Source organism: Clavelina lepadiformis, chromosome 6 (genome assembly GCF_947623445.1).
Source record: "Clavelina lepadiformis chromosome 6, kaClaLepa1.1, whole genome shotgun sequence".
NCBI classification, from domain to species: Eukaryota; Metazoa; Chordata; class Ascidiacea; order Aplousobranchia; family Clavelinidae; genus Clavelina; species Clavelina lepadiformis.
The window spans coordinates 4005028-4029361 of record NC_135245.1 but is presented as its reverse complement, the minus strand read 5'-3'; the positions used below and the strand labels follow the sequence as shown (position 1 = coordinate 4029361).

At 35.0% G+C, this 24334-nt stretch overlaps 4 protein-coding genes across 4 annotated transcripts; 3 read left to right on the top strand and 1 right to left on the bottom strand.

Annotated features, from left to right (window-relative positions):
• Nucleotides 1-1225: 1225 nt before the first annotated feature.
• On the bottom strand, nucleotides 1226-6962 carry LOC143462914 (EGF-like repeat and discoidin I-like domain-containing protein 3). The gene is made up of 10 exons (XM_076961230.1): nucleotides 6739-6962; nucleotides 6205-6507; nucleotides 6000-6065; nucleotides 5394-5504; nucleotides 5037-5228; nucleotides 4856-4969; nucleotides 4581-4700; nucleotides 4189-4323; nucleotides 3754-3923; nucleotides 1226-1958 (listed from the first exon to the last, which is right to left on the bottom strand). The coding sequence occupies exons 2-10, from the start codon at nucleotides 6476-6478 to the stop codon at nucleotides 1812-1814; spliced, it is 1329 nt and encodes a 442-aa protein (XP_076817345.1). The 5' UTR covers nucleotides 6479-6507; nucleotides 6739-6962; the 3' UTR covers nucleotides 1226-1811.
• Nucleotides 6963-13321: 6359 nt separating this feature from the next.
• Nucleotides 13322-14931, top strand: LOC143462754 (DNA replication complex GINS protein PSF3-like). Its single transcript, XM_076961014.1, has one exon. The coding sequence runs from the start codon at nucleotides 13912-13914 to the stop codon at nucleotides 14530-14532; it is 621 nt and encodes a 206-aa protein (XP_076817129.1). The 5' UTR covers nucleotides 13322-13911; the 3' UTR covers nucleotides 14533-14931.
• On the top strand, nucleotides 14906-18657 carry LOC143462753 (U3 small nucleolar RNA-associated protein 6 homolog). Its single transcript, XM_076961012.1, has 7 exons — nucleotides 14906-15046; nucleotides 15442-15635; nucleotides 15804-15927; nucleotides 16114-16331; nucleotides 16815-17065; nucleotides 17529-18196; nucleotides 18301-18657. The coding sequence occupies exons 1-7, from the start codon at nucleotides 14960-14962 to the stop codon at nucleotides 18613-18615; spliced, it is 1857 nt and encodes a 618-aa protein (XP_076817127.1). The 5' UTR covers nucleotides 14906-14959; the 3' UTR covers nucleotides 18616-18657.
• Nucleotides 18658-21121: 2464 nt separating this feature from the next.
• Nucleotides 21122-23715, top strand: LOC143462363 (ileal sodium/bile acid cotransporter-like). Its single transcript, XM_076960497.1, has 8 exons — nucleotides 21122-21449; nucleotides 21577-21679; nucleotides 21756-21880; nucleotides 21992-22127; nucleotides 22235-22353; nucleotides 22436-22524; nucleotides 22657-22755; nucleotides 22983-23715. Exons 1-8 carry the CDS (start codon nucleotides 21416-21418, stop codon nucleotides 23379-23381), a joined length of 1104 nt encoding a protein of 367 aa, XP_076816612.1. The 5' UTR covers nucleotides 21122-21415; the 3' UTR covers nucleotides 23382-23715.
• Nucleotides 23716-24334: the final 619 nt, after the last annotated feature.

The window sequence follows — 24334 nt, the reverse complement described above, 5'->3', positions numbered from 1 at the left end:
TTGTTGTACCACATTGCATTCTGCAACAAAACCTAACTAACCTCCTAAAGTCTACTCTAGCAAACTTCATGTACCCAAAAAGATATTTTCTGGCATAGAAACACTTTCTCGGCACTTCTCGGTTTCGAAGAGAGGAGGCTTCTTGAGATTTGAAGTCAACTTACTTCGTGAAAATCCCACAGTGTGAAAAGTTTTTAAAAATATTTTATTTTTTGTTAGAAAAATTTTAAATTAATTTTTAATTAAAAAAGGTTTTTAAAACTTAAATTAAAAAAATTAATTGAAAATAAATTTAAAACAATTAAATAAAAAAGATTTACTGACAAATATATTTTATAAATATAATGTTTTTGAAAAGAAAAAGTATTTTAAAACAAAAAAATTATGAAATATATAGTGCAAAAACATTTAAAAAAAATGGGAAAATAACAAAATAGATTAAAAACAAAATCAAAGAAAAATTGGCAAAATTAGGAAAAAGCTTCTGTGTCACGTGTCGGCCACCACACATCAGATTCAGAAAGCTTGCGCGTGCTCGGTTCGCTACTGGTTCAAGTGACATTACCCAAATCGCACTACTCTAGGACTGGTTTCAAGTTGTTTCCCGGTTTTTAGCTATTTATTCAGTTATATATTCAAAACGTGAATTCCAGTCCTCATTACACCTTTTTGTTAACTTAGTCAATTGTAAATATTGTTGGTTGGCGATAATGAATTGGTAACTGAATAACTATAAAAGTAGGAAAGCTTTAACCCATTTCACGCAGCTTCCTTTATATCCAGAAATTTTATTGAAAACAAACAATTAGGTAGTTTAGGAATTTCGACATGCAAGCATATCTACATGCATGATTATGATGCCACATGAGATTACGTGTTAGATAGGTTGTCCATAATATGCTGTATTATTATTTTTACAGTGTTTCAGCAATTGTGTAATACGAAATGCGGTTTTACAAAATAAATTTGTTTTTATCTTTTTGAAAACATTTATATAACTGTCCTTAAATATTTATGGAGATTTCAAAAATGAGAATTGATGCCAAAATTTAAATATAAAATGAAAAATGTTTTAAGCGAAAACTTTCCGTTACATTCTTACTAAGACACAATTCTGCTAAATAAACAAAATAATAACTTTTTGTCATGTCTGCTTTACCTTAGATACTGCTTTTATTTCAAAGCTTAGATTAGACCATTTAAATTGCAAGCCAACAGGTTTGTGTTGTTATCATATATTTTTCTTGTTATCGTAAGTACATTTATCAATGTAGTGATGCACATCACCACTAATACACACGAAGCAAAACAGTTTAACTCACGAGTTATAAACAAGCACGATACAGATTACTCGAAAAGTGTGTTGTATAAATGATGTTATATGATGCTGTATAAACGTGACACGAGCTGACACTCGGACAAGCACCGCGTTATATTGGGTACAATTTATTCAACCTTATGTTTGCTTTTCGCCGAGTCCTAATAAAACATTCCAAGAAAACATATTTAGAAAGCAGAGCTCATTTATACAGTATGTAGGGTATGCAATTGTTAAGTACAAAAACAAATATATACATCTTTGATGAAATAATCTCATGGTACTCAGTGCTATTTTTCTTTTTATAAGATTTCCCTGTAATATTCATTACATATGTCGCTGCGTTTGTGTTATTGGACGTTTGAAACAACCAACGTATCAAGGAATCTTTCCCATAGAATTATTAGGTTAAATTGTAACCAAAATAAAAGCAACAGTAAGAGAAGTATGATTAACATTCAATCTCATCTTAAACTTTGCGGTCAAAAAATGTTTAAGGATAGCAGGAATAGTACTCTAAGCGTAGGCCTCCATAATTGCCATTCCAACTTTGTAGAAGAATCCTGAAATATCTCGCTGTAACCGGAGAAGGGAAATTGTTTCTCACGACTGTATTGTGGTTCGAATTTCCTTGAAAAATCTGGGGAAAAGCTGAATGTTTAATTTCTTAAACTTTGTTGAAATAGGTTAGACATACTTGCTGCATATAAATGCATTTCATTCCTCGAAATTCATTGAGGGTAGGTCTACATATACTGTACCAACAAGGCATTTTAAAAGTTTTTGTCATGTTTTCTTTTATATTAAACACAGATGTGTTACAGCACTGGACTCACTTTTTGACGGAGATTTTACTTGGTGCATTTGCTAAAACGACCAGGCTTTTACACGTCATTGTTTAACAATTATAAACTCAATATTTCGAGCGTTCAAAGCTACTAATTTTGATTAAATCTTAAACAACTGTTACGAAATGTATGTTTTGTTGTCTTGTACTTTTATATGTTTTCGTTTTTAACGTTTTATACTGAATGTATGTAGCTTGCTTGCACGCACACGTATGCTTGTTACGTACAGTCAAATCCGCTTAATTCGGACACTTTGGTTCCGCTCACTTTTGGCCGAATTAAGCGGAGAAACGGCTTTGTCCGAATTAAGCGGAAAATCAATTGTTCGTTTCATGGTCATGCGTAAAGGCAAAAATCGCATTTAAAATACTGTACTGTTGCGTAATAAATGAATTGCAGCTGCGCTATACTGCAGTAACTGGCACTGATCGCATAAAACGTCTTCGTTTACTTTAGTGAGCAATTTCACTTTTTGTCCTAAACTTTTCTGTACAATTTTGTCCTACAAGATGGACGCGATTGTACCGAAGTAAAAGCGACTATGAAGCTGGCACGGCCTTATATGAGTTCATTGTCGATTGTTACTGCATCGATCGTCATTGTTTCACCATAATCGCTCATAATGCAATTGCATCTTGTCTTAAAACGAACGAAGTACTGTTTATTGTGTCATAACCTAACGATTGAATTGCGAACATGTGTCCGAATTAAGCGGAGAATTGTCCGAATTAACAGGAGTTTTTTACGTTCAATTTTTACTTTTGTTCCGTTCCCGAGCATTTTGGCCGAATAAAGCGGTTGTCCGGGTTATCCGGTGTCCGAATTAAGCGGATTCGACTGTATCTGTTTGTTGCACTGTATAGGGTATAAGTTTACACAGACTTTGACTTTTGTATCTTTTTGTATATACCGATATGACATCTCGAACCGACACAGTTATAAAGAATATTATTCGTTTGTAAACACGTGTTTAAGTTTTGATTGAAAACTCGCACGTTTTATCAAATGTGCAATCAGTGTACCGAACTGTCTCGAATCCCATTTACGCCTTCTCTGCTCGAGCCTCGAGGCAAGGAATGCCCATTGCAACTTTTAATTACTGTAGCTTGATGAACGGTGCGTTGTTTTTGTTGTTTGATTTAACATGATTGGAAGGACGGAGGGCGATCACGACAAGTAATTTCGAATGAAGTTCTGCCCGAATTATGAGTTTTTATGAAAATTAAACAAAATCGTTGCTTTGATTCGGTCGACAGGTGGAGGCATTTAAAAAATTGTAGGTTTGGCTAAAGTGAATAACCGTTAAGGCGGGATATCTTGAACTTAAAGAATTCAACATTATACAACTTTGAAAGGTATCGCATGCTAATTTCAACCTATTCCAAATTTATTTTGTATTTCATAACACTACTAAAGGTGCAATCTAAAATAAGTAAATTCAGCTTTTGCGGATTCATTTCCCAAACCTATTGCCGTCCTATCGTTTTCCTTATCTCGCAACTTTAATATATATCGTTATATTTCGACTTATATTTTTGATAAAATAGTCGCATTGATTACTTTTATGAAACCATAGAATACATTTACCAAATCTTCTCCGTTGCTGTCTTTGATGATTTGCAGAGCGTTAGGGGCAAACCCATATGCAATTTTGTAACTTCTCACGTAGTGTGAACGACTCGCGCTCCCCTGGGACGCTACAGCTACAACGGTTGTATTTTTCTTCAAATCCACTTGAAGCCAGTCATAAATGTTGGCTATAAGAGATAAGAATGATAAATGGTAAATAAAAGGCCGGATTTATTTATGCACTAGAATTAGGTTATGCTATTAATATATTCATAGAAATAATACAAACTTATTATACCTTGTGATAAATATAACTTAATAAACTACTCAAATATGTACAAAATAGCTATAAATGCTTATACAAATTGACATCTTTATCCTATAGCTTAACTTTATATGACGATGGTCATGTAGCAAAATATCGTAGATAAATGTGCACATATTATGATATACCTGAATATATTTCCCATCCATAAGAATTATGCAATCGAGCTCGGTACGATGGATGATTACTGCTACGTGATGCCGAAATATCTCCGTCTTCCACTCTACCATCTTCCATACCAACAGTATGTGCACACAAGTTAGCTGTAAAACAGCAGAATAAAATCAACTTTACCTGTACGCTATATAAGCACTGGTTTTGCAAATGTAAATCAAGACAAATGTCAAGCAAAACTAAAACTGTGGTATAAATAAACTAGATGCAGCTATTGCTCCAGTAGTGAGCAATGTGTAGTCAGTTGTTAGCAATTTTGATGATCTAGCACCCCAATATGCAAAACTGATATCTCTAAGTTGGAGATGAACACTTCTATTGTTAATTCTATTAACAATTTACCAACCGTCATATGTCTCGCAGTCGTATCCTCGAAATTCAACGAGACATCTGCAAGTGTAGCTGGTACCACCATTCCAGATACAAACACCCCTTTCACCACAGGGAAACAAATCACAGGGATTACCTATATACAGTGTAGCCAGTAAGCAAATGTGATTTTGTATAGAACTATAGAACTTTACATATCGTAGAATCGGATGATCCCAATATGACGAAATAATGACAATCATCATTGCATTAATTGCGATATTTACTGCGTTTGCTCTAAGAAAATCTCACTTTGAACTGAGCAATCGCTTCCTTCGTATCCTTCATCACATTCACAAATTGTTCGGCCGATTTGATTGATGCAAGTTCCTCTTCCAGAGCATGAGTCAGGATTACAATCATCAACTGTAAATTTTAAAATTCTCACAAATATATAGCAAATACTTTAAACAAATGCACTTGGTTGACTTACACACGCACACTGGAGTGTATCTTGTCCATTTATTTTGCCGGCAAACTGCAACCAAAAAGTTGTGCACTTCAAAGGCCACAAGATATTTGTCGTTGCATCTGTACGTTATACTTGTGTTGTACGGCACCAGCTGTCCACTTGGTTGAGACACTGTCCCGTTATTTGGCGCCGGAGGGACAACGCAGTGGACCGCTGTGTAATGATTTAAACCAAGTTTAAGCAATTATTTGTTAATACATGTTAATAAAATAATACTAATTTTTTGAATTTAAACCACTTTCATTGAAAAAAGTCTCAAAATATATTTAGATAAACTTGTGTAAACAAACTTGTGTTTTTATTGTAAAATCAATTTACTTGAGGTGCAATCATGCCCTTCATATCCGTCAGTGCAGTTGCATATATAAGAGTTTCCATCGTTGATACAAGTTCCTCCATTCTTACATGGCATGTGGTTGCATTGATCGACTAAAATGTTATTTCGATATAAGATTACAAGTTTTATGCAAAATATAAAGGTATGTGCTCAAACGATGTCAGAATGATAATTAACTAGCAGATTATTCCAGCAGTCACTGCTACTAATTTAACAAGTAGCCTAACTCCAATTATGCTCGTATAACTGCATTGTATTACAGTGGACACGACGATCCTATGAAACGGCAGTCTTATATATTGGTAGGTTTCATTGCATGGCAAGCTGCTGGGCCATAATAAGCTTAATAGATAGAAAATAAAATCGAACTCCTAATCTAGCGTAAAGCATGATTGAGTTTAAAACCATTCATTCATTGTAGAGTTATATATTCCAGTAACTATAGTTGAGATTTTTGAATCTCGAGGTTTTGGTATATAGACGGCCTATAGTATTTCAATAATTTGATTTGCTTTTCATTTTTTTACGCTGTCTCGTATAGTTTAAGGTTTAGGATATAGCAGCTTAATAGTTTTATATTTCATTACCTTTTGTAGCGTAGTAATGCAATTCGTTCAAACTTTCAAGCTTTGCAGTGATATCTGTTAGAGTTTCTGTAGAATTAAAACAAGGTTTTATAAACTATTTTAATTTTTTTTAAGAAATCGTTTATAACAGAAAAATTCATCATACTGTTTGCAAGTTTTAGGTTCAATTATTCAGTGAACCTTTCAGATAAAAACAAAATTATACCATTGATCTTTTCAAACTTGGTGTGTATTTGCGCAAATTTGGTGGAATCACAGGCACAACGATGCGACGTTTCTCGAGGTTTTTCGGCTAAAATTGACTCAATGTCTGTGGCGAAATGGGACAAATTCATTTGAGCCCTTAATGTTTCTTCAGAAGAAGTTTGGTTCGACGATGAAGACATGGACATATAATGATCAATAAAGGAGCTCATCACTCCTTTGCTGGTAATATATCCCATTAGCAAGATCCATAAAAGTCGCGGAGAAATCATCATAATTGACGCAAAATTGTTAAGTCATAAACCTATTTCAAAGCAAAACATATCAAATTGAAGTTGTACATACATAAATTTGTACAAACACTTTTTTTCTGGAAGCCTTTCCCGAAATTGATTTCTAAGCACAGCTGACAGGATTTTCTGGTAAGATATTTGTGTTTATGCAGAAAAACACACCCTTCACAACTTTGTTCTTTTACATATTTTGTTTAAAATCTACAAAGCAGACCCTATAAAAGATTAACTACTGTACATACCTCGCATCAATTAGTACAACATGCACTATCGGCCATTGCCAAACAAAATATTATTTAACGTTCCTGTCTTGATTCAACCCAGCACCAATTTGAATTGCTTTTTTGCGATTACTCACTGTCAATCGTGCTCGAAATGTACCTGATGCTTACAAATATAACCGTGGCTATATAAATTCTTGAACTCACACCCTTTGACCAAAAAATTGTGTCTGGAAAATATTTTGTTAGTCAGTTTCAATGTTCTCGAAAATATGCTGAAACAGTCATTTACATCTAAATCAAAGGGTAGAAAAAGTAGTACTGTAGTTGAAAACATGTACGGGAAGTAATAAAGGAAACTGTTTGTGGGAGACTGGTATTTAAAATCTAGTCAACAAGATTGTTGGAATCAGATAAAAACATTCATTTGTTTGGATCTTTCAAATAATTGATGGTGTCAATCTTGAACAGCAGATCAAATTAAATGCTGGCAAAAGCTATAGGCTACTACACAATGTTAATAAAATATGGATGTAGTCGCTATGGACTACAAGTTCTACTTTGGTTGCTTTCCACTTAATTCACATACCTTAAACGTGTTCTTTTTTCTTTTATAACAATGAAGTAGTGACTTGGTGCTTCCACAAGATATACGTTTTCCAAGCTAAGATCATCATATAAGCTATACTGTTTATAAAAACAAACTATCGCTATTACCTGTTTGATAAACTTTGCCACCAAAATTTGACCTATATACAGTAAGACACTCAAACCAAGATTTTTAACTTTGGTTTTAGTTTTCAGTAGCAAAGTAGAAAAAATGTAAAGTTTAAGCTAATACGGAAAGTAAAATATATGAGGGAATTCACTTCCAAAGACAGCCTGTCGTATCAAAACTTCAAAGAGGTTTCGCGAACTTAAGCACCTTGTGTTGTAACATTTTCAGGTAAAACGTTTTACAATGAGAGGTCTAGTGAGCAGTGACGAAGATAGTCGTTTATATTGAAAGTGACAGTTCCAGCTGAGATCAACAATTGTGGCTTAGAATAAAGTTGTGCTTGGAAATTAATTTTCCCAGAGCAGTTGCACTCGTTTAAAAGCTGCTGTGTATGACAATGTCGCCAGAAAGTTGCAGAAATGCAATAAAGGAAGTTATTTATTGGAGACTGCTGCCGATTCAAACCACGTAAGCGAATCAAATATAGAATCAAAATCAATTATTTCCTATAAGTTATCTTTTTTAAGATACAAAGTCATTATCATGGATTAGTGGCAGAACTCAGATTTAAATATAATTAAGCACCTCACAGTGAGTTTTGTAAAATCAACTATACAAGTAGGCCTATAGGTTTGTACCGAATCGTGCCCTTTTGGTTTCGGTCCGAAACCGATTTTTTGAATAAAATAAACAAATTATTTCGGCCGAATCGAGTAGGCCTATTGCTTGTCGGCCTATTGGTGTTGTAGAAGTCAATGAAAGACTTGACTTGACTCGAGTCAATATCTCAAATAACTCTAGCCGATTCGTGGCATTAAGGTAAAACAAATCGCTGTTTATTGATCCGAACACATTAAAGTGTAACTTGAAATGAATTTATCTATCTACGAAGGCGTACGATGCAAACAATTGGTGAAAATTATGTAAAGTGAGTTGAAGAAAATGATATTTTTGTTGCTTTGCATGACTTCATCCCTCGAGCCCTGGTTATCGAGTTATATATTCTTTGTGAAAGTTCCGGTTGATATTTTTATATTTTTTTGTTTTTTTTTTCTTATTTTATTGTCCGAATGTGAAACCGTTTACAAGCAGGACTAACTTACTAAATTATTAAAGCTAACGCCGATAATGTCTTGCCCAAATGCATTATTACATTTCCAACTACCCTGTAATTCTAGTGTTGCCGTTAAACATAAAATATTAAACAATAATTAAAATAATAATTTTCAAAATAAGCAGCAAAGGTATGTTACTAATACAGCGAAGATTTATCACTCGGTCCTAAGTCTTGACACAAAAGTAGGCTATTGCAGTTACTAAATTAATTGACGACTAAATGCACAGTAAAACAAAGGAAAAAACTAAAAATCCTACCATTTAACTTTGATCACACTACTCCAAATTACAATGAAACTATAATAGAATAGTGATCTTCTCGTACTAATGTTTAATTGGTAATGATGCGAATATTAGAAATATTGTTGGACGCAATGCCTTGACGCTCTAGCTTATACCTCACCATATTTTAAACAAATGTTTATGCTTGTTCACATTTTCTAAGCTTACATCCAACCATAAACTGCAAAAAACACAAAATAACTCATCAACGCCGATACATATACTCTGCAAAAAAGACTATATCGTCGTCCTAATTCACTTTTCAACTTTGTATTTGCATAAGCTAAAGTTAATTGCTAAAATAGTAACAAACTCTTAATGAATAAATATCGCAAAATGTTCACTTGGCTATATTTTAGTTACCAATAGTAAAGGTAGAATAATTTTGGCGTAATTTGACAATTGTTCATTTAATTTGTAAACAAGTGCCGTTGCTTAACCCCTGTTACTTTATATAGGCCTACTTGATAATGAAATTGGACTCTCTGTAACGAGATTTTTCTGCGACTCCGTATTCCATCTAGTGACAATCCGCCCAACAGACACAATTGATGTAATAAATAAATATATTCTAAGAAAAGGGAACCACCTGGCTATGTCCTCATGAAAAATATCAATAAGCCAATAAAAGTAAAAGCTCATCACCATACAAAATCATTTTAGTTATCTTAGTATTCGTGACAAGGTATAGGCTAATCCGATGTTGCAGTTCTCTATTTGGAATTGGTAGTAGCTAAACACCTCCCGAAAGTGCGAGGAACAAAAGTTTACAGTAGTTTGAGCTATATTGAAGTGTCCACCATCGACTGTGGTGAAAAGCGATGACCTTTGGTGGTTAAGTAGGGATAACATTCTCTTGGAGTAGGCCTATAGAAATTTCTCAAAATTCACCAAGGTGTTTAGATTCCTAAATGTTTTTTAAACCTACGTTATTTTAAACAATGAAAACGATGGCGTCATGTTATTAACCAAAGTTGGTCTATCTTTTGAAGAAACTTTGTCGCTTGGTGCTGACACAAAAAATTTCGAGCGCGATCATTTGCGTTGACCTATATGATATTACATATAGGCTATAACTTATGATATTTGAGCTAGTACCAAGTCAAATTTTTATCATCTTCGAGCGAATATCTAAGTGGAACATCTCTAACTACGTTGATTTTGAAAAAATTTTTTTTTGCTCAAAGCACACTACAAAACATAACGTCCTTCGAATCAATTATAATTATACGCAAACCTTCACAAAGCCAGTGCGTGCGTATCATTTTATCAATCCCTTGACCATTTAAAGATAGTCTAGCATGCAATGCCTTGGCGAACCATCGTACGACGCCACATTTATTTCAAATATTTACTTTACTTTAGTGTGCTTGCTTTCATTTTTTCGCTTAAAACTAGCAACAAATTACATTAAAACCCTACCAACTTCCCGTCAACAGCCGTGGACGTATACTTTAAAGCGCTAGAGGGCTAGTGGCAATTTTGAAAAACGTATATCGCCTTTCTAATTTTCATTTACACAAATGATTGAAACAATAACGCACAGAATGAATGGATAACTATTAAAGCACTAATTTAAAATTTTGGGTTATTTAATAAACATTAGGCTAAATATAGACTACTATTCCAGATTCCACCGTGAATACTTTGAAATTTCCCAACAGACTACTTACGGATCCGTGAACCACGGTTAAAATATTTGGTTAAACGCTACTTACATGTAACATCCTTGCCATAAACGACTTTTGCTGAGATTTTGGCTAAAGAAATAGCTGAGGTTTGTCCGCATTTAACCGTAGCTGGGTAATTAGGGTTGAAAAACATAAAATTAAAGACAAAACTATTTAAAAAAGTAAGATTGTATTGTTTATTTTTCGCCATTAACTGTTCGGAGCGAAGGTTAGGATGCTAAATGTTGTAGTTATAGCACAAAAAACATTCTCATGAACAATTAACGATTAGGAAAATGTGGCAAAGCCCAAGGGCTTAAAACATGCAAGATAGCATGCAATAACACATAGTACAATAACATAATTGTACTATGCTAGATAGTAGGTTACAATTCTCACCATACCCACAAATAATTTCCTAATTTTAACGAACTTAAAACCAAAATAACACAAACAAGAAAACAACTACGTTATTGGAAGATATAGAGGACATGTTCCCTGCGAAATAAATATATCAAGTGGCATGATTTCACATGACAATGAATATCTTAAGTCTACAACAAATAGATGGTTAAAGAAAACCGCACAAACAAAATAAGAGACAAGATAAGAGTAAAAGAACAAAAATTGCCAACAGAAAAAAAGATTTTCCACTCAAACTAGATACCGATTTTTGCTCACCACGTTCCTGCGTTTCCGTGGTCGAGCGTGGCACGGAATAGATTTTGTAATGATAGACAAATAACAAATAGAATAATAACAAATAACAAAATAACAAATAGATGGTTAAAGAAAACCACACAAACAATTAAGATAAGAGTGAATGGACAGAAATTGCCTACAGAGGAAAAGATTTTCCACTCAAAATAGATATCGATTTTTCCTCACCAAGTTCCTGCGTTTCCGTGGTCGCGCATGGCGCGGAATGGATTTTGTAATGATTCTTCTTCGTTCTTTAGCCCATGTATCCATGATGGGCCATTCAAACTTCAACGAATACCCTAGGCTAGCCGACTGGATAATTTTGGTTGTCGAATTCGACGAATTTGAGAAGTTTGTCGGTAATTGCGATCTAATCCAATCATCGCCGGGTTTAAGTCGCCTACACTCCATGGCCATGCCGTCTCTTAAGCAACAAAAAATTTATCCAGTTTTTACTGCTGCAGTTCAAATTAGTCTGGCCTATAATTAATTATGGCGTTATCCATTGATCTAATTTTTTATCAAATTGCTTAACTGCCTATCCACTCTGTCAGTCGCACGCAGATGGCCTATCACAGATTAACAATAGTGATTTAGGTGTATATCTGCACCATTCGGTCAACGAAAGGCTACTTGTGAAGTTGCTAGCCTATTATATGTTGCTACATAGCTTATTACAATTGTAACGCATTAAAAAAGTTTTGTAAAAAACAAATGCAGCAAGCAAGGTTCACGAGTAGGTTAAACCTGGACCCTAGCGAATAGGGCTATAGAAAAAATGTGCTCTAGGCCTAGTACAAAAAGCTGAAAGTGAAAGCTCATTGACGCACACCACATGTTACATCATTTTTTAAGCTCCAATGTCAGACACGACTGAAAGCATGGGTACATCCTTTGCTAGCATTTCTTTGGCAAGCCATACTGCACAAAATGTAATTGTAAGGCTCTAATTATATAATCCATAGTGGAAAGCATAGCACAGTATGTGAATACGAGCCATATTATTTTTTTACTTTTCACCATTCCTGATCACCATTTTCATTACTCGGTCTGCTGTTAGACAGAAAACTTTTACTTGTGATGTAGTACTTTAAATTTTATAAGGCAATTCAAAAAATAGATTTCTTAGGCACATAGCCTCATACTGTAATGACGTGCAGTAAAGATTCGAAACACATACCAGTTATCTCTTTTGATAATTTTATATCGCAAAACTTAAGTTTTGAAATAGGTAAATCTATATTAATAAGCGATGACTTAGCAATGTGTTTTTTCTTACTATAATAATAATCTACAGTAGCCTAGCTGCGCCAATCAATAAGTTAAATTTGGGAGTGGTCACAGCAAAAAATAGAGAGATAAAGTGAGGAAAAGCGTGTTTGACCTTGTGTTAACCTCTACACTGCGTAACCATACACTGTCGTTTTTTTCGTTGTTGCAAAATCGAGTTAATGGTGTATTGTCTGTAAGCAAAGCGAATTGTCAATCAAGTTCAGCATGTTGCAGACTTAGCCATAATCAAAGTATATGCGTGAAAGCCTCAATAGGTCTCGACAGTTAATTTTGCAAGGCAATATACTGTAAATGCTTAGTTTGCATTTGAAAAATATTGTCACGTTATATATAACGATTGTTGTTTTGGAGTAACAAACATTCGTTGTGCAAGATTAGGAATAAAACCAGTGTTTGATAGAACCACGTTTTAAAAAAATGTGAGCTTTAATTTTACAGTAAATTAAAAACACAAACTTTTAATCCAGTTTTTACCATTTGCCATTATCCTTTTTTTGTTGAGCACACACAGCGCATGTCAAGAGTTTAAGAAAATAATCAATCTTGAGAACGACAAAATAAGAGAGACACATAATTAAAGCACTTGTCATGCGTTCAAAGCCACATTGTAGGGTTCAACTTAAGTTCGCTGGGTGGTCAATGCACTAGTAAGAGGACCCAGGGCCTGATAAATGAAAGCAAACAATATTTTGCGAAACTTGCATCAACTTTAATGTGTAATTTCAATTTCAAGAATTTAAGATTCTAACAGCAAGCGTTCAATAATGTTGGTTGTAGAATTATTACAAATTGTTTTTGCAACTACATTATTTTTTGTAAAATATGTGTAAGTAATCCCATTCAATTTTAGAAATTCCTACGTTATGTTAAGTCTGTTAACTGGAAGAAGTTATAACTCAAAAAATGAGGTTTATACTTGTAGCATACTATGTACAAGTACAGTACAACATTTACTACCAAAAAATTAATGTTTAAGGAAAATCCCCAAAAACATCCTGCCATTTTCAAACTTCAGCGCCTGTGGCCAGAACCAGACTCATAAGAACCAAACTCAACCTGCAAGTCAAGCTTTATCTAGAGCTAGGCTAAGTTACTTAATTCAAATGCCAGCATATAGTATAAGCGCAATAAATTTATTGACGTTACATCATATAATCAGCTCCATCTCCTACATAATTAGCAGCAAATTAGAATACATTTTATTTTGTTTGCAGAAACAGCTCATGACAACCACTAGCCTATATCAGGCTATATACAGTACATATTATTGAAAATTGTTCTCGACTCTTGGTGTGATCTGACTCATGGGAATGCAATTAGTACTACCAGTAAATGTGTTTTGCTGACTTTATGGTTTTACAGGCTTAGCTGATTCATTGTAACATAACACACATGCTTTTTTCTTGAAGAAAGATGGATGTATCACACAAATCATCTAGTGGTATGTTACAAGACTACATGAGTATCGATGACATTTTGATGTCGAGTGAAAGACTACCTAGTGTTTTTCTGGTTCCTGTCAAAGGTCTTGGGTTTCTCGATGCTAGCACAAATAAAAAGGATATCGCTGTTGGCACAAAGATGGATTTACCACTGTGGCTAGTTTTGAGTCTTGCCCATCCTAGAAAGAAGTTTATAAGCTTTGATTATACAAAGCCATATAAAGGGACCTACAGAGAGATATTAAAAGCAGACGCTAGCGTTGTTGACTTGCATAAAATAGGTCCATTTTTCTATGCTTTTGGTCAGCAATTATTGACTTTGAACCACAATGAGTCCTTGCAAATGGCGAAATGTCTGGTGCTGACATTCATGGAACGATTTCGTAAAATAATGGATTGGTCAATTAACGCGTATGAACATGACAATTCGGAGCGACAAGAAAAGTTAGATGAAGTAGAAAGAAATTTATTTAAACTTGGTCAGAAATCTCTCCAAAGTTTCCAGCAATGGGAAATGGGGGAAAGCCGGAAGCTCTCTTCATCTGAACTTGTATCTCGTCATCGCAAGAGAAAACGAGACATGTCTGAGTAAAATAATGGTCATAACCATTCTCTGTTTTCTTTACTTTCTAACGATGCCAAATGATATAATAATTTATTTTAAAATTCTGTTTCTGTTTACACCAATATTTAGATGTTTTATATCTATACTGCCTTTCTTGTGTGCTAATGTTGATCAAACTGCCACAAATATGTGTGATCAGGAATTCAGTTGTATCACAACTGCATATCAAACATAGAGAACACCTGCAAATATATACATGAATGTATTAAAGTGCACTAAATTTTTGCTCTTTGTTAGAATTAGGAATTTATTGAACTTAATGAAAATTACTTTCATGTTGTTTTCCATCATAGATGTTGTTTAACTGCTATGTAGAGTCAGTTTATCGAATTTTATATTTTTTACTTTTACATATTTTTCTGCAGATTAGGATTTCAAGAAAGGTACAAACAAAATGTCTGAATATGTTCATCGTCACACCGAAGAGATGCTCCCAGAGCTGGAGCAACTTCAGAGAGTTGGCCTATTTTCCTCACAAGAAGTGAGTTTATTTTACTATGTTCTGCTTATGGTGGCCTTTTGAAGAAATACTGCGGAGCTAATTTATTGTTCCATGACTGTGTAGACTAAAACTTTACATGGAAATGGAGTGCCATTGAAATATTTCTAAATTTGTCTCAGAACAATTCTAAGCTTTGAAAGTGTTTGTATTTGTTTCCTTTTGTGTATTTTAATAATGTTCTTCTGCTGATAATATATTCGCTCATTTTCTTTCAAACTGTGTCTAAATGCCAGCACTTTTCATTCACAAGACGTGCACAGTTTTCTTTGAACATATAAAAAAGTATATTGCCATATTTTTATCCTGAGGAAACGACTAAATAGAACAGAAGCAATTAAGTTTGTTACTAAAGTTATTATATTTTGCTTTCTCAGATCAAAGCAATTATAAAAAAGCGTACAGCTCATGAATACAAGCTGGTGCGAAGAATGAAGGACAAGAAAGATTTTGTTTCATATGTGCAATACGAGATCAATCTTCTGGCATTGATCCACAAGAGGCGTGGCCGAGAAAATTATTTCTTTAAAAAGGATGAAATAGAATATGCGATTGTTTCAAGAATACATGGGTAAGTAGAATAATCGCACCACAGATTATCCCGAATTACTACATTTTTGCATCAGCAGATCATTGATTACATATATGCTACCTGAACGTTTCGTTTTCCAACTAATGTGAAGTTTTTGTTTCAAACTCATGGCATCAATGACTTCAATGTATCGTCTGTACCTGTTAGATTATTTAAGAAGATGATTTTTCGATGGCCCCACGATTTGAAGTTGTGGATGTCTCATGCTAAGTTCTGCATTAAGTGGAAGAAAAAAATACAACTCAGCAAACTTTGTACAAACTTGCTGCAGGTCTTTAAAATCTATTTATTTAATGAAAGATTACTACATGAGCATATCTATATCGCATCTAAGATAACTCTTCCTTTACGATCATTTACTTAAAGTTGTATATAAGATAGTATTTTAAAAAAATTGTATTTGTTTAAATAGACGTTTTATTTTTCTATATTTCTCTTTATTATTTTTATTTTTCAGATTCATGGCAACAAACCTCACATGTGGGTGCTTGCTGCCAAATGGGAGATGGAATGTGGTGATTCTATGGATAAAGCTCGAGCGTTGTTCATGCAAGCTGTCAAGCTGCATCCGGACAATAAAAAAGTTTGGTGGGAATTTTTCCGTGCCGAATTACTCTTTGCCGAAAAGCTTCGCAGGAGGTTAAAGCTATTGACCTCTGATGAAAACGTTGAAAAGTAAGTTGTGTTATTAACTCTATCACGTATCTCTTCCTTTGTAGTTAACTATCTTCTCCTTTGGGCAGCAGTTCTATTAGTTCCTTAAGTAATTTGTCATGTCTAAGCATGATTGCTTGAGAAAGAGATTGGGTATCTCGGTTTTATTTTCTGCGTGTCGCCAGTGCAGTTAGTTACAAAGTGATCAAGCACATGTTGAAAATCAGGTTTTAAAGCATACGCCGGTGACCGGAAAAAACTTGGATTCGTTGTGCTCCGACTAGAATAAAAGCCACCTTGTTTGTCCCCATACTTTGATTGTGATACTAGTTCATGTGTTGATTTTGAACAACATTAGGCATCTAATGTACCATGACCATGGCCAATGTTGTTTTCTACGTTATATTTTTCTATTATTAAAAGTAACACAGTTTTCATTAATGTTAATAAATCTATGTGAGTAGGTTATCCACCACATCTAACAACAAATTTCGTTTTGTGCAGTGTTGAAGGGAGTGAGCAGCTTTTGTTGAGTGGCCAAGCGGCTAAAATTGCTTACCGACACGCTGTTGGCACCATCTCTGATGATGTTACGTTTCATGCCAAGTTCATGGACATTGTACTTGACTTTGTTGCAACATCTGCTTTTGCTACTGACGTTTTGGAAGAAGTGCGACAAGATTTAAAAGAAAAATTTCCCACAGATCCTGTTGTTCACTCCGCCTTAGCAAAACTCCACCTCAACCCCAAATATGGTAATACTGGATTAAATCTCTTTTTTAATTCCAATGCAGATATACTCTTAGCTGTGTAATAAAAATCCTATCTATCCGATTACAGTAATTATTTTTTTATTAGTGGAAGCTTCAGATATATTTTAAACTCCTGAAGTTATCCTAAAATATAAGAGTTCGCAAATAACTTAATTTTTGCAATGCTATTCTCTATATAATGGAAATATTCTTGTGTTAGTATTAGTGCATGGTCCTGGCAGTTTTCCGAACATTTTACAAATAGTTGGCATTTTTTTAAACTTTTTCTTAATATCGTTCGAATCAATATATCTACACCTAGATGCCATACATGATTTTGATTACTGGTCTAGTTCTAATGTCACCGAACTATGCATTCGCTTTGAAACACCAACTGGTGTCAACAAACATTTTGACTGATTATGATAGAATAATAGAGCAGTAGCTGATATTTTCAAAATTGCAGATAAGGTGAACTCATCAAAGTTACCCAAAACATCACCAGGGCAGGATCGTTTCGATAGAGTTTTCTCAACGTTTGAGGACGCTGTTGCCGAAGTTGACACTCAGGAGATGTGGGGGGAGTACATCGACTGTCTTTTGTCGCTTTGTGGATCGCAGGCTGGTTCGAATGAAACTTTAGGAGCTGCTGATGCGGACACAAAATCTCGTATACTTCAACAAGCCCTAAAAATCATCCTTAAAGCGCACAATGATGAAAAAGTCAGCGCTGATCGCTATCCGAAAATAATCGAATTCCTCATCAACCAAGGTCTTTTACAAGAAGCAGAAAAACTTGCAGACGATGTTTGCAAAGTCAAAGTTGACGTGAAACTCTTGCTAAAAAAATTACAATTGACAATGTTGCTGGCCGTCGACGACGACAGCTACACGTTGAAGACGGATTCCCTTTTCAAAGAAATACTTAAACACAGGAAGATGATGTCCCTGAAACAAGAACTCGAATTTTGGTCTACGTGGGTGCAGTGGGCGATAGCGATAGATGACGAAGAACAAGCAAAGAACGTAGCCACCAAACTCTGTGTTGGCTGTAGACCAGAAGCATTAATTTCTATGCAGGATATCTTCTTAAAATGGGTGGCAGTGAAACGTGGCGTATTGGCATCGCACCAAGTCAGTGTAAATAGTTGCTAAAGTAGACTAATAGTAGATGTAAATACTAAACATGTAGTAATGCTTATTGCTAGTGTAACCACGGCATGTTAACTTTTTTCTAGATGTTTAAAAGCGAGATGTGCAATTTGCGGACACCTTCGCTCCAACTCTTCCAAAGTGTCCTGCATATGCTTACCGCCATTCCAGACGTGAAATCGAAGTCGGTGCAAGATTGTTTCGAGCAAGCCCTCAGTGCTCACGGCTCAAACTGTCCTGACCTATGGCTGCAGTACATTGAATTCTGCCAAAAAAACGGCGGTTCTTTGACTAGTAAAGTGGGGGAACTGCATTGGAGAGCGATGAAGAATTTAAAACCCGATCTCACTGAAAGGTTTATTGCGTCTTATACGTTGCTTGGTGTTCAAGGTCACGTGTAAGAAATTTGGAGACATATGTGACAGCAATAAATACAAAAATTTTATCGATTGGTTTTAGCATAGCATTAATATAATTAATAGAAGTTACGTAAAAAGGCAGGAAAGTCAGTTATTTAACTGAGGTTAATTTATGGAGATCGAAATTGAACGGTGATAAACTGATAACCCAAGCGGAATAAAGCAAACAAAAAACTCTCAATTTTTAAAATTTGTGCTATTATGGTTTAGTTGTGGAAAAGTCCTTTAGAATTTTTCAAGTTTAGTAAATTGCTTTCGTAAACCGTGTTTTGACTAATTCCAATAAGTCCAGTCGTAAACCGACTCATTCCAATTTTGTCCCGCAAAAAAAAAGATAAAAGAGCATCTATTTTTCATCGGAAATGTTTGTTCATCAACAGTCTGGCTGTAGAGTAAAAGTTCTACTAAAATAACTAAATGGTGTGTAATGATCAATGCAACGCTCCTCGGGGTCCCTAATCAACGCCCCTTGCAGCTTTGTCGCATACCTCGCAGCAATCACGCCGATGATGCTCTCCGTTCAACTCCTCAGTTCTTTGCAGTTGCGTGATTACGATTTACCATTCTAAGAATACAAGTTTCCTTTTTATGCTTTTGTCTAAATTTACTTGTTGTGTTGCAGCTTAGTTTAGTTCTTGTTTATTAAAGCTGTATAATTAAAGGATACAATTATTTATAACTGTTTGTTCGGTTCATGGTGAAAACGGAACTCACAATACTCAACAATGGAAAATATTGGCTAATCTTCCTGTTTCTATGTATAAACAGCTACAGTACGCCCACCATAATAAAAAGTAGTCTGTCATAAGTTTGGTTATGACTCTGAGGCTAGGCCATTGTTGGTATGAAGTATCCTGGTAAGCAACAATTGCCATACTGCACAGCGCAACGCACTTCTGCTCTTAGCTAAAAAGTTAGTAGTACTTTTGTCTACAACTGTCATCCCTTCAGGCGCCAACACTTCTCTCCAGAGTTAACTCAGAATTTGCTAAGGTCAAACAAAGGCAACCAAACAATGCTTTATCTCAAATTGAGATCACCAAAAAAACTACTTCTTGTAGATCACCAATAAAACTACTGCTGTTTGAAGAGCACAACGCAATCTTGAAGGTAGATTTTTATAAAGGTCGTTATCGAACCTTATAGTCGTTGTAGGTATATCTAGTAATTGTGGGTAAACTAAATAACGTTTTGAAAAAAAACTCTGTGTTAGCATACCGCTCATAATACTTAGGAAGCCACGGAAAGTTTGAAATCGCACCGATTTCAAATATTAGCAAAATAGCTGTACAAATTTGGCTAAAGGTCGGTTTCGACCCCCTAGGTCGTTCTAAAGTTAACTGCTGGAGTATCAGGTATGGTAAATGTTATCAGGACGTCCAGCGGAGATTCAGCGTAAAACAGTTTCTTCACTTGTTGTTCGCTTCATCACCGTTCCCTTGCTGTTTCTGCAAATTGGAAAAACACAAAAAATGTCTGTTTTTTTCTGAGCATAAGCACGTGAACCAGCCAAAATATTTTGCCAACCTAAGTTAAACATTAGATAACCTCTGTGGGTGTTTTCACTCGCAATGCTTTATCCCCGATCAGATATTTCTGTAGCTCTGTATGGTGAGTCTTTTTGTGACTAAAGGCAAATATTATTGGATCGGTTTAGCTATAAACTACAACTTTATAGTGAAAAAGCTCAGTAGGAAACAAGCCATTTCTGAGACTGTTGGATGCCTTTAGAGTTTAGACATTATGTTTATTTTGCATTTTCAGAAAAGAGAAAACATGGCGAAGCTTTGTTTGCTATTTGTTTAGTAGTAACTTTTATTGAAATTCTCTTAAAATAAAAACCTTATTAGGCTAAGTATAAAAGTGATAAAATTTATGGTCAACAAAACAGACGGAAGAGGTGAAGATGAAGGTCAAAACTCAGATACATCGCCAGCATCAAAATATTCACACAAGAAATCCTCATGCAGTTACCGAGGGCTAGAAACAGAATTGAATGGCATAACTTCGTAGCCAAAATAACAGCTGATCAGCCATGGTCAATTTGTTGAAAGAAGAAAGCAGGCATTTAGACTAACTTACTTTTTTCCAACTAGTTTATGACGCCATGACCGTTTTTCATTAAGAACACCATGTCTTGCACACAAACAATTGCTTGACGTTTTTTTTGTATTCAAGGTTGTAAATATTTGGCCGAGGCATTTCGCAGTTATTTGTCTGGTTTTCGCAGTTATTTGTCCCCAAGACTGCGTAACGACGGCATAATGATTGAAGGCCTTTCTCGGCTTACCGGATGACAGCCTACAAACAATCAACAAAACGTGTGCCAAGTTGTCAAAGCTTCTTGCTGTTTTTGCCGACATTCTGAATAATGACCTGTTCAGAGTAAACACCGCTTTATACAATAACACCTATCCTTCTTCAACTTTACACAAAGAGAATTGTTTACCCTAACCTTAACTTCATATAATATTTTACAAATCAAAATTACAGACGAAAAATCTTGTCGATGGCTATGGTCTAGTTTACAAAACGGTAAAAGTTTCCAGTGCAGAGTTAAGAAACAGTTTAAAAAACCATATCAATTTCAATTTGTTCGTTTTATCTTTATAGAGCTTCAGTTCGGTTTTAGTTTTAAAAATCTTTTGCTAAAAATTTGGGTTTTGCAGTATCCACGAACTCTAGGGTAGTATATGTAAAATGTTTTGATTTGAGAGTTGGCCTACAAAAATAAGTTCACCGGTTGAATACTAATTTGGTTAAACCAAGTTTAATTCAAAAGATGGCGTCTTTTACCAATTTTTCTTTGACAACAGGTAAGTAAAATAACGGTAATTCATAATGAATAATTGTAATAAATATGTAAATGATTGGACACAGAACGAGACTTTATTGTTAGAGTGTTTGACTTTTACGTGATAAAATTTTTTACAAATTACATAGATTTTCCTACAACACTTTCTCCGAATAACACAGCTTCTAAGTTGACAAACAACATCTCACCCGAGGTCATGCAACGTGAATTAATCGTATTCATATTGACGACGTAAGTGGCACAGTGAACCAAGACATAGTTGCAATAAAGTTCAAGCACATTTAATTGTTTCTGCTCTTCATTGTAGAATATTTGTATCGTTTGGTATGATTGGCATCGGGGCGACCGTTGACTACAAGGTCGTACTCAAGTACCTGAAAAAACCACATGCTTACGCGCTCGGTGTTTTTATACAGTTAGCCTGTGTTCCGCGTGAGTAGGCTATCCACAGCACTTAAATCATAGAAGATATTCTACAGTCAATCAGGATGATATGTTTATAACATTTTTAAAAATTTTATTTTTTTTCCTTCTTCTTTGTAGCACTGGCCTGGGCTCTCACCAAAATCTTCCAAATGCCTCGGGCGGAAGCTTTGGGTGTTATGATCCAGGGAAGTTGCCCTGGTGGCACCATTAGTAATCTCGTAGTCTTTTGGACCGGAGGAGTAATCGACCTAAGGTACAAGATTCAGACAGCTGTGACTGAAAATGTCTGCTACTGACACTTTTGCAGTTTTACCGCCTTTCAACGACGACATGTTTTGACGTTTTCTGTTTTCTTTTAAGCGTCGCTATGACTGCCACAACCACCTTATTGTCCCTTGGCACAATGCCAATGTGGCTTTTCATATTCAGCAAAGTCGAAGAGCTACCCGTGAATTTATTGGTTCCGTTTGACAAGTTAGGCACGTAATTGTGTTTTCAGTGATTAATTATCGAGCATTCTTGACCCAGAATGCGTTGAATTCAAGCTTATTTATATCTTAGGTATTCTCTTGGCAAGCTTAATTCTTCCTCTTGCTCTTGGTATGACAGTTCGGACGAAATTTCCCAAAAAAGCTGAGCTTGTTACCAAAGTATAAGATAAACCATCAATATTATTTCTAAAACATTAAGACGAATGATATGGTTTTTAGTTATTAGACTTACGTGAATTTAATGGCCGTCATGAATTAAGTTATATGCGTTATTTTTTTTATCCTGTGCAGATATGTGTCGGCACCCTGACGCTTTTTATCATTATATCTGTGATAGTTACCAGTATTCTGCGGAAAATACCTTGGATATTTACGTGGAAGCAAATTGTGGTATTTATTTTTTAATGCTTTGGTAAATACTATCTTGCAACCAATATACATTTTTGGTCAATTATTTCAAAACTTATTAAATCTTATTTCGTGTGATAAGCAACTTTAAGTTATGGCGATTTATTAAATGATCGCAAAAGAAAGATGTTCATATAAAAGTCTCTTTTTGATTTGAAATCGTTTAATCCTGTTAAGTGCTTCCTGTCATTTAACTTCTCAATGTTTAGGTTGCTTGTCTTATGCCAATACTGGCATTTGGCATTGGGTTTCTGCCAGCACTTCTGTCTTGTCTGGAGGTTGACAATCGATGTCGCCGTACGGTGGCGGTCGAGATCGCTCTACAAAACGTTCAGGTGGCGGGCTCAATTATTCAGATCTCGTTCGGAGCAATCCCGGCTGTTTTGGTTAAGACTGTTCTCTTTCCATTCCTCTACGGGGTCTTTCAGCTGGTCTACTCGATCACTATGGGCCTAGTAATGATCGTAGGCAGAAGACATGGTTGGCTGGGCGATGATGAAACAGTCTACAAACTGGATGATGCCAGAAGACAAGTTGCTATAACTTCTGTTGCTAAAGAAAATGTAGCGTACAAAAATGACGTTGACATAGCGATAAATACTGTGTAGATTCATCTGCAACATTTTTTAACCCCGATTCAAAGGTGTTGAAAAACGTCCTTACTTACTAAAACCCGTTTTAAAGTTTGTATAATTTTACAACACATTTTATGTTCATGTTTTGTTAGTTTCGCTTCCCTCAGAGAGCTTGTGAACACTCCCAATTTGTAGCTTTGTTGTATATTTGTCAAGATTTCGCTGTTTTACGGCTGATTATTGATTTTACCATGCACCTTTGTATTTGAGTTCAATGAGATGTGCTGTTAGATCTTCTATAAGATAGCATAACTGCCGAAGTTTTGTAAATTTTAGAATGGCGACAAATATAAAAAATTATACCCAACAGGATAACATCTTCTTCAATGAATAATATTGCTTTTTTGATCAAATATATACCCTACACATTATTCAGTCATACGATATTGCATTGAAAAAATCCCAAAGTGACTGTAATTTGAAGAATTTCCAAACTGACACTCGTGCAATGAGACTGGTGAAATAAGGGTCCAGCGGAAATTCCATGCAGTGTAAGGCTTACATCAATAATAATCATTTGACCCCAACAACAGTAGGTCTATAAGGATTCAGGTGAAGAAGCAAAAAACGAGAAATGAGTAGATTTGTTTCAGTCAAGTATATTTCTTGTCCCCTAAAAAAAAAAGCGTAAAATATTTGTTTTCGAATAAAGCTTTGCTTAGGTTGCCATATAATAGAATAGAAACTAAAGCAGCGTTTTATGGTTCTTCAAAATGCGTATTGTACAGATCAGCTATTACAGTAGAGGCCTAGATGGGACTACCTACTTTGGGTGTATATTACAAAAAACTTATATACGTCAAAAGATGATTATATCTGTCGGTTTTTTAAAGTTATCGTAAATTATATATTTATACTAATAATATTATTTATCAGTTACAGTTATGTCACCATAGAAAGACATAGCAATATGTAGCATTGTCTTA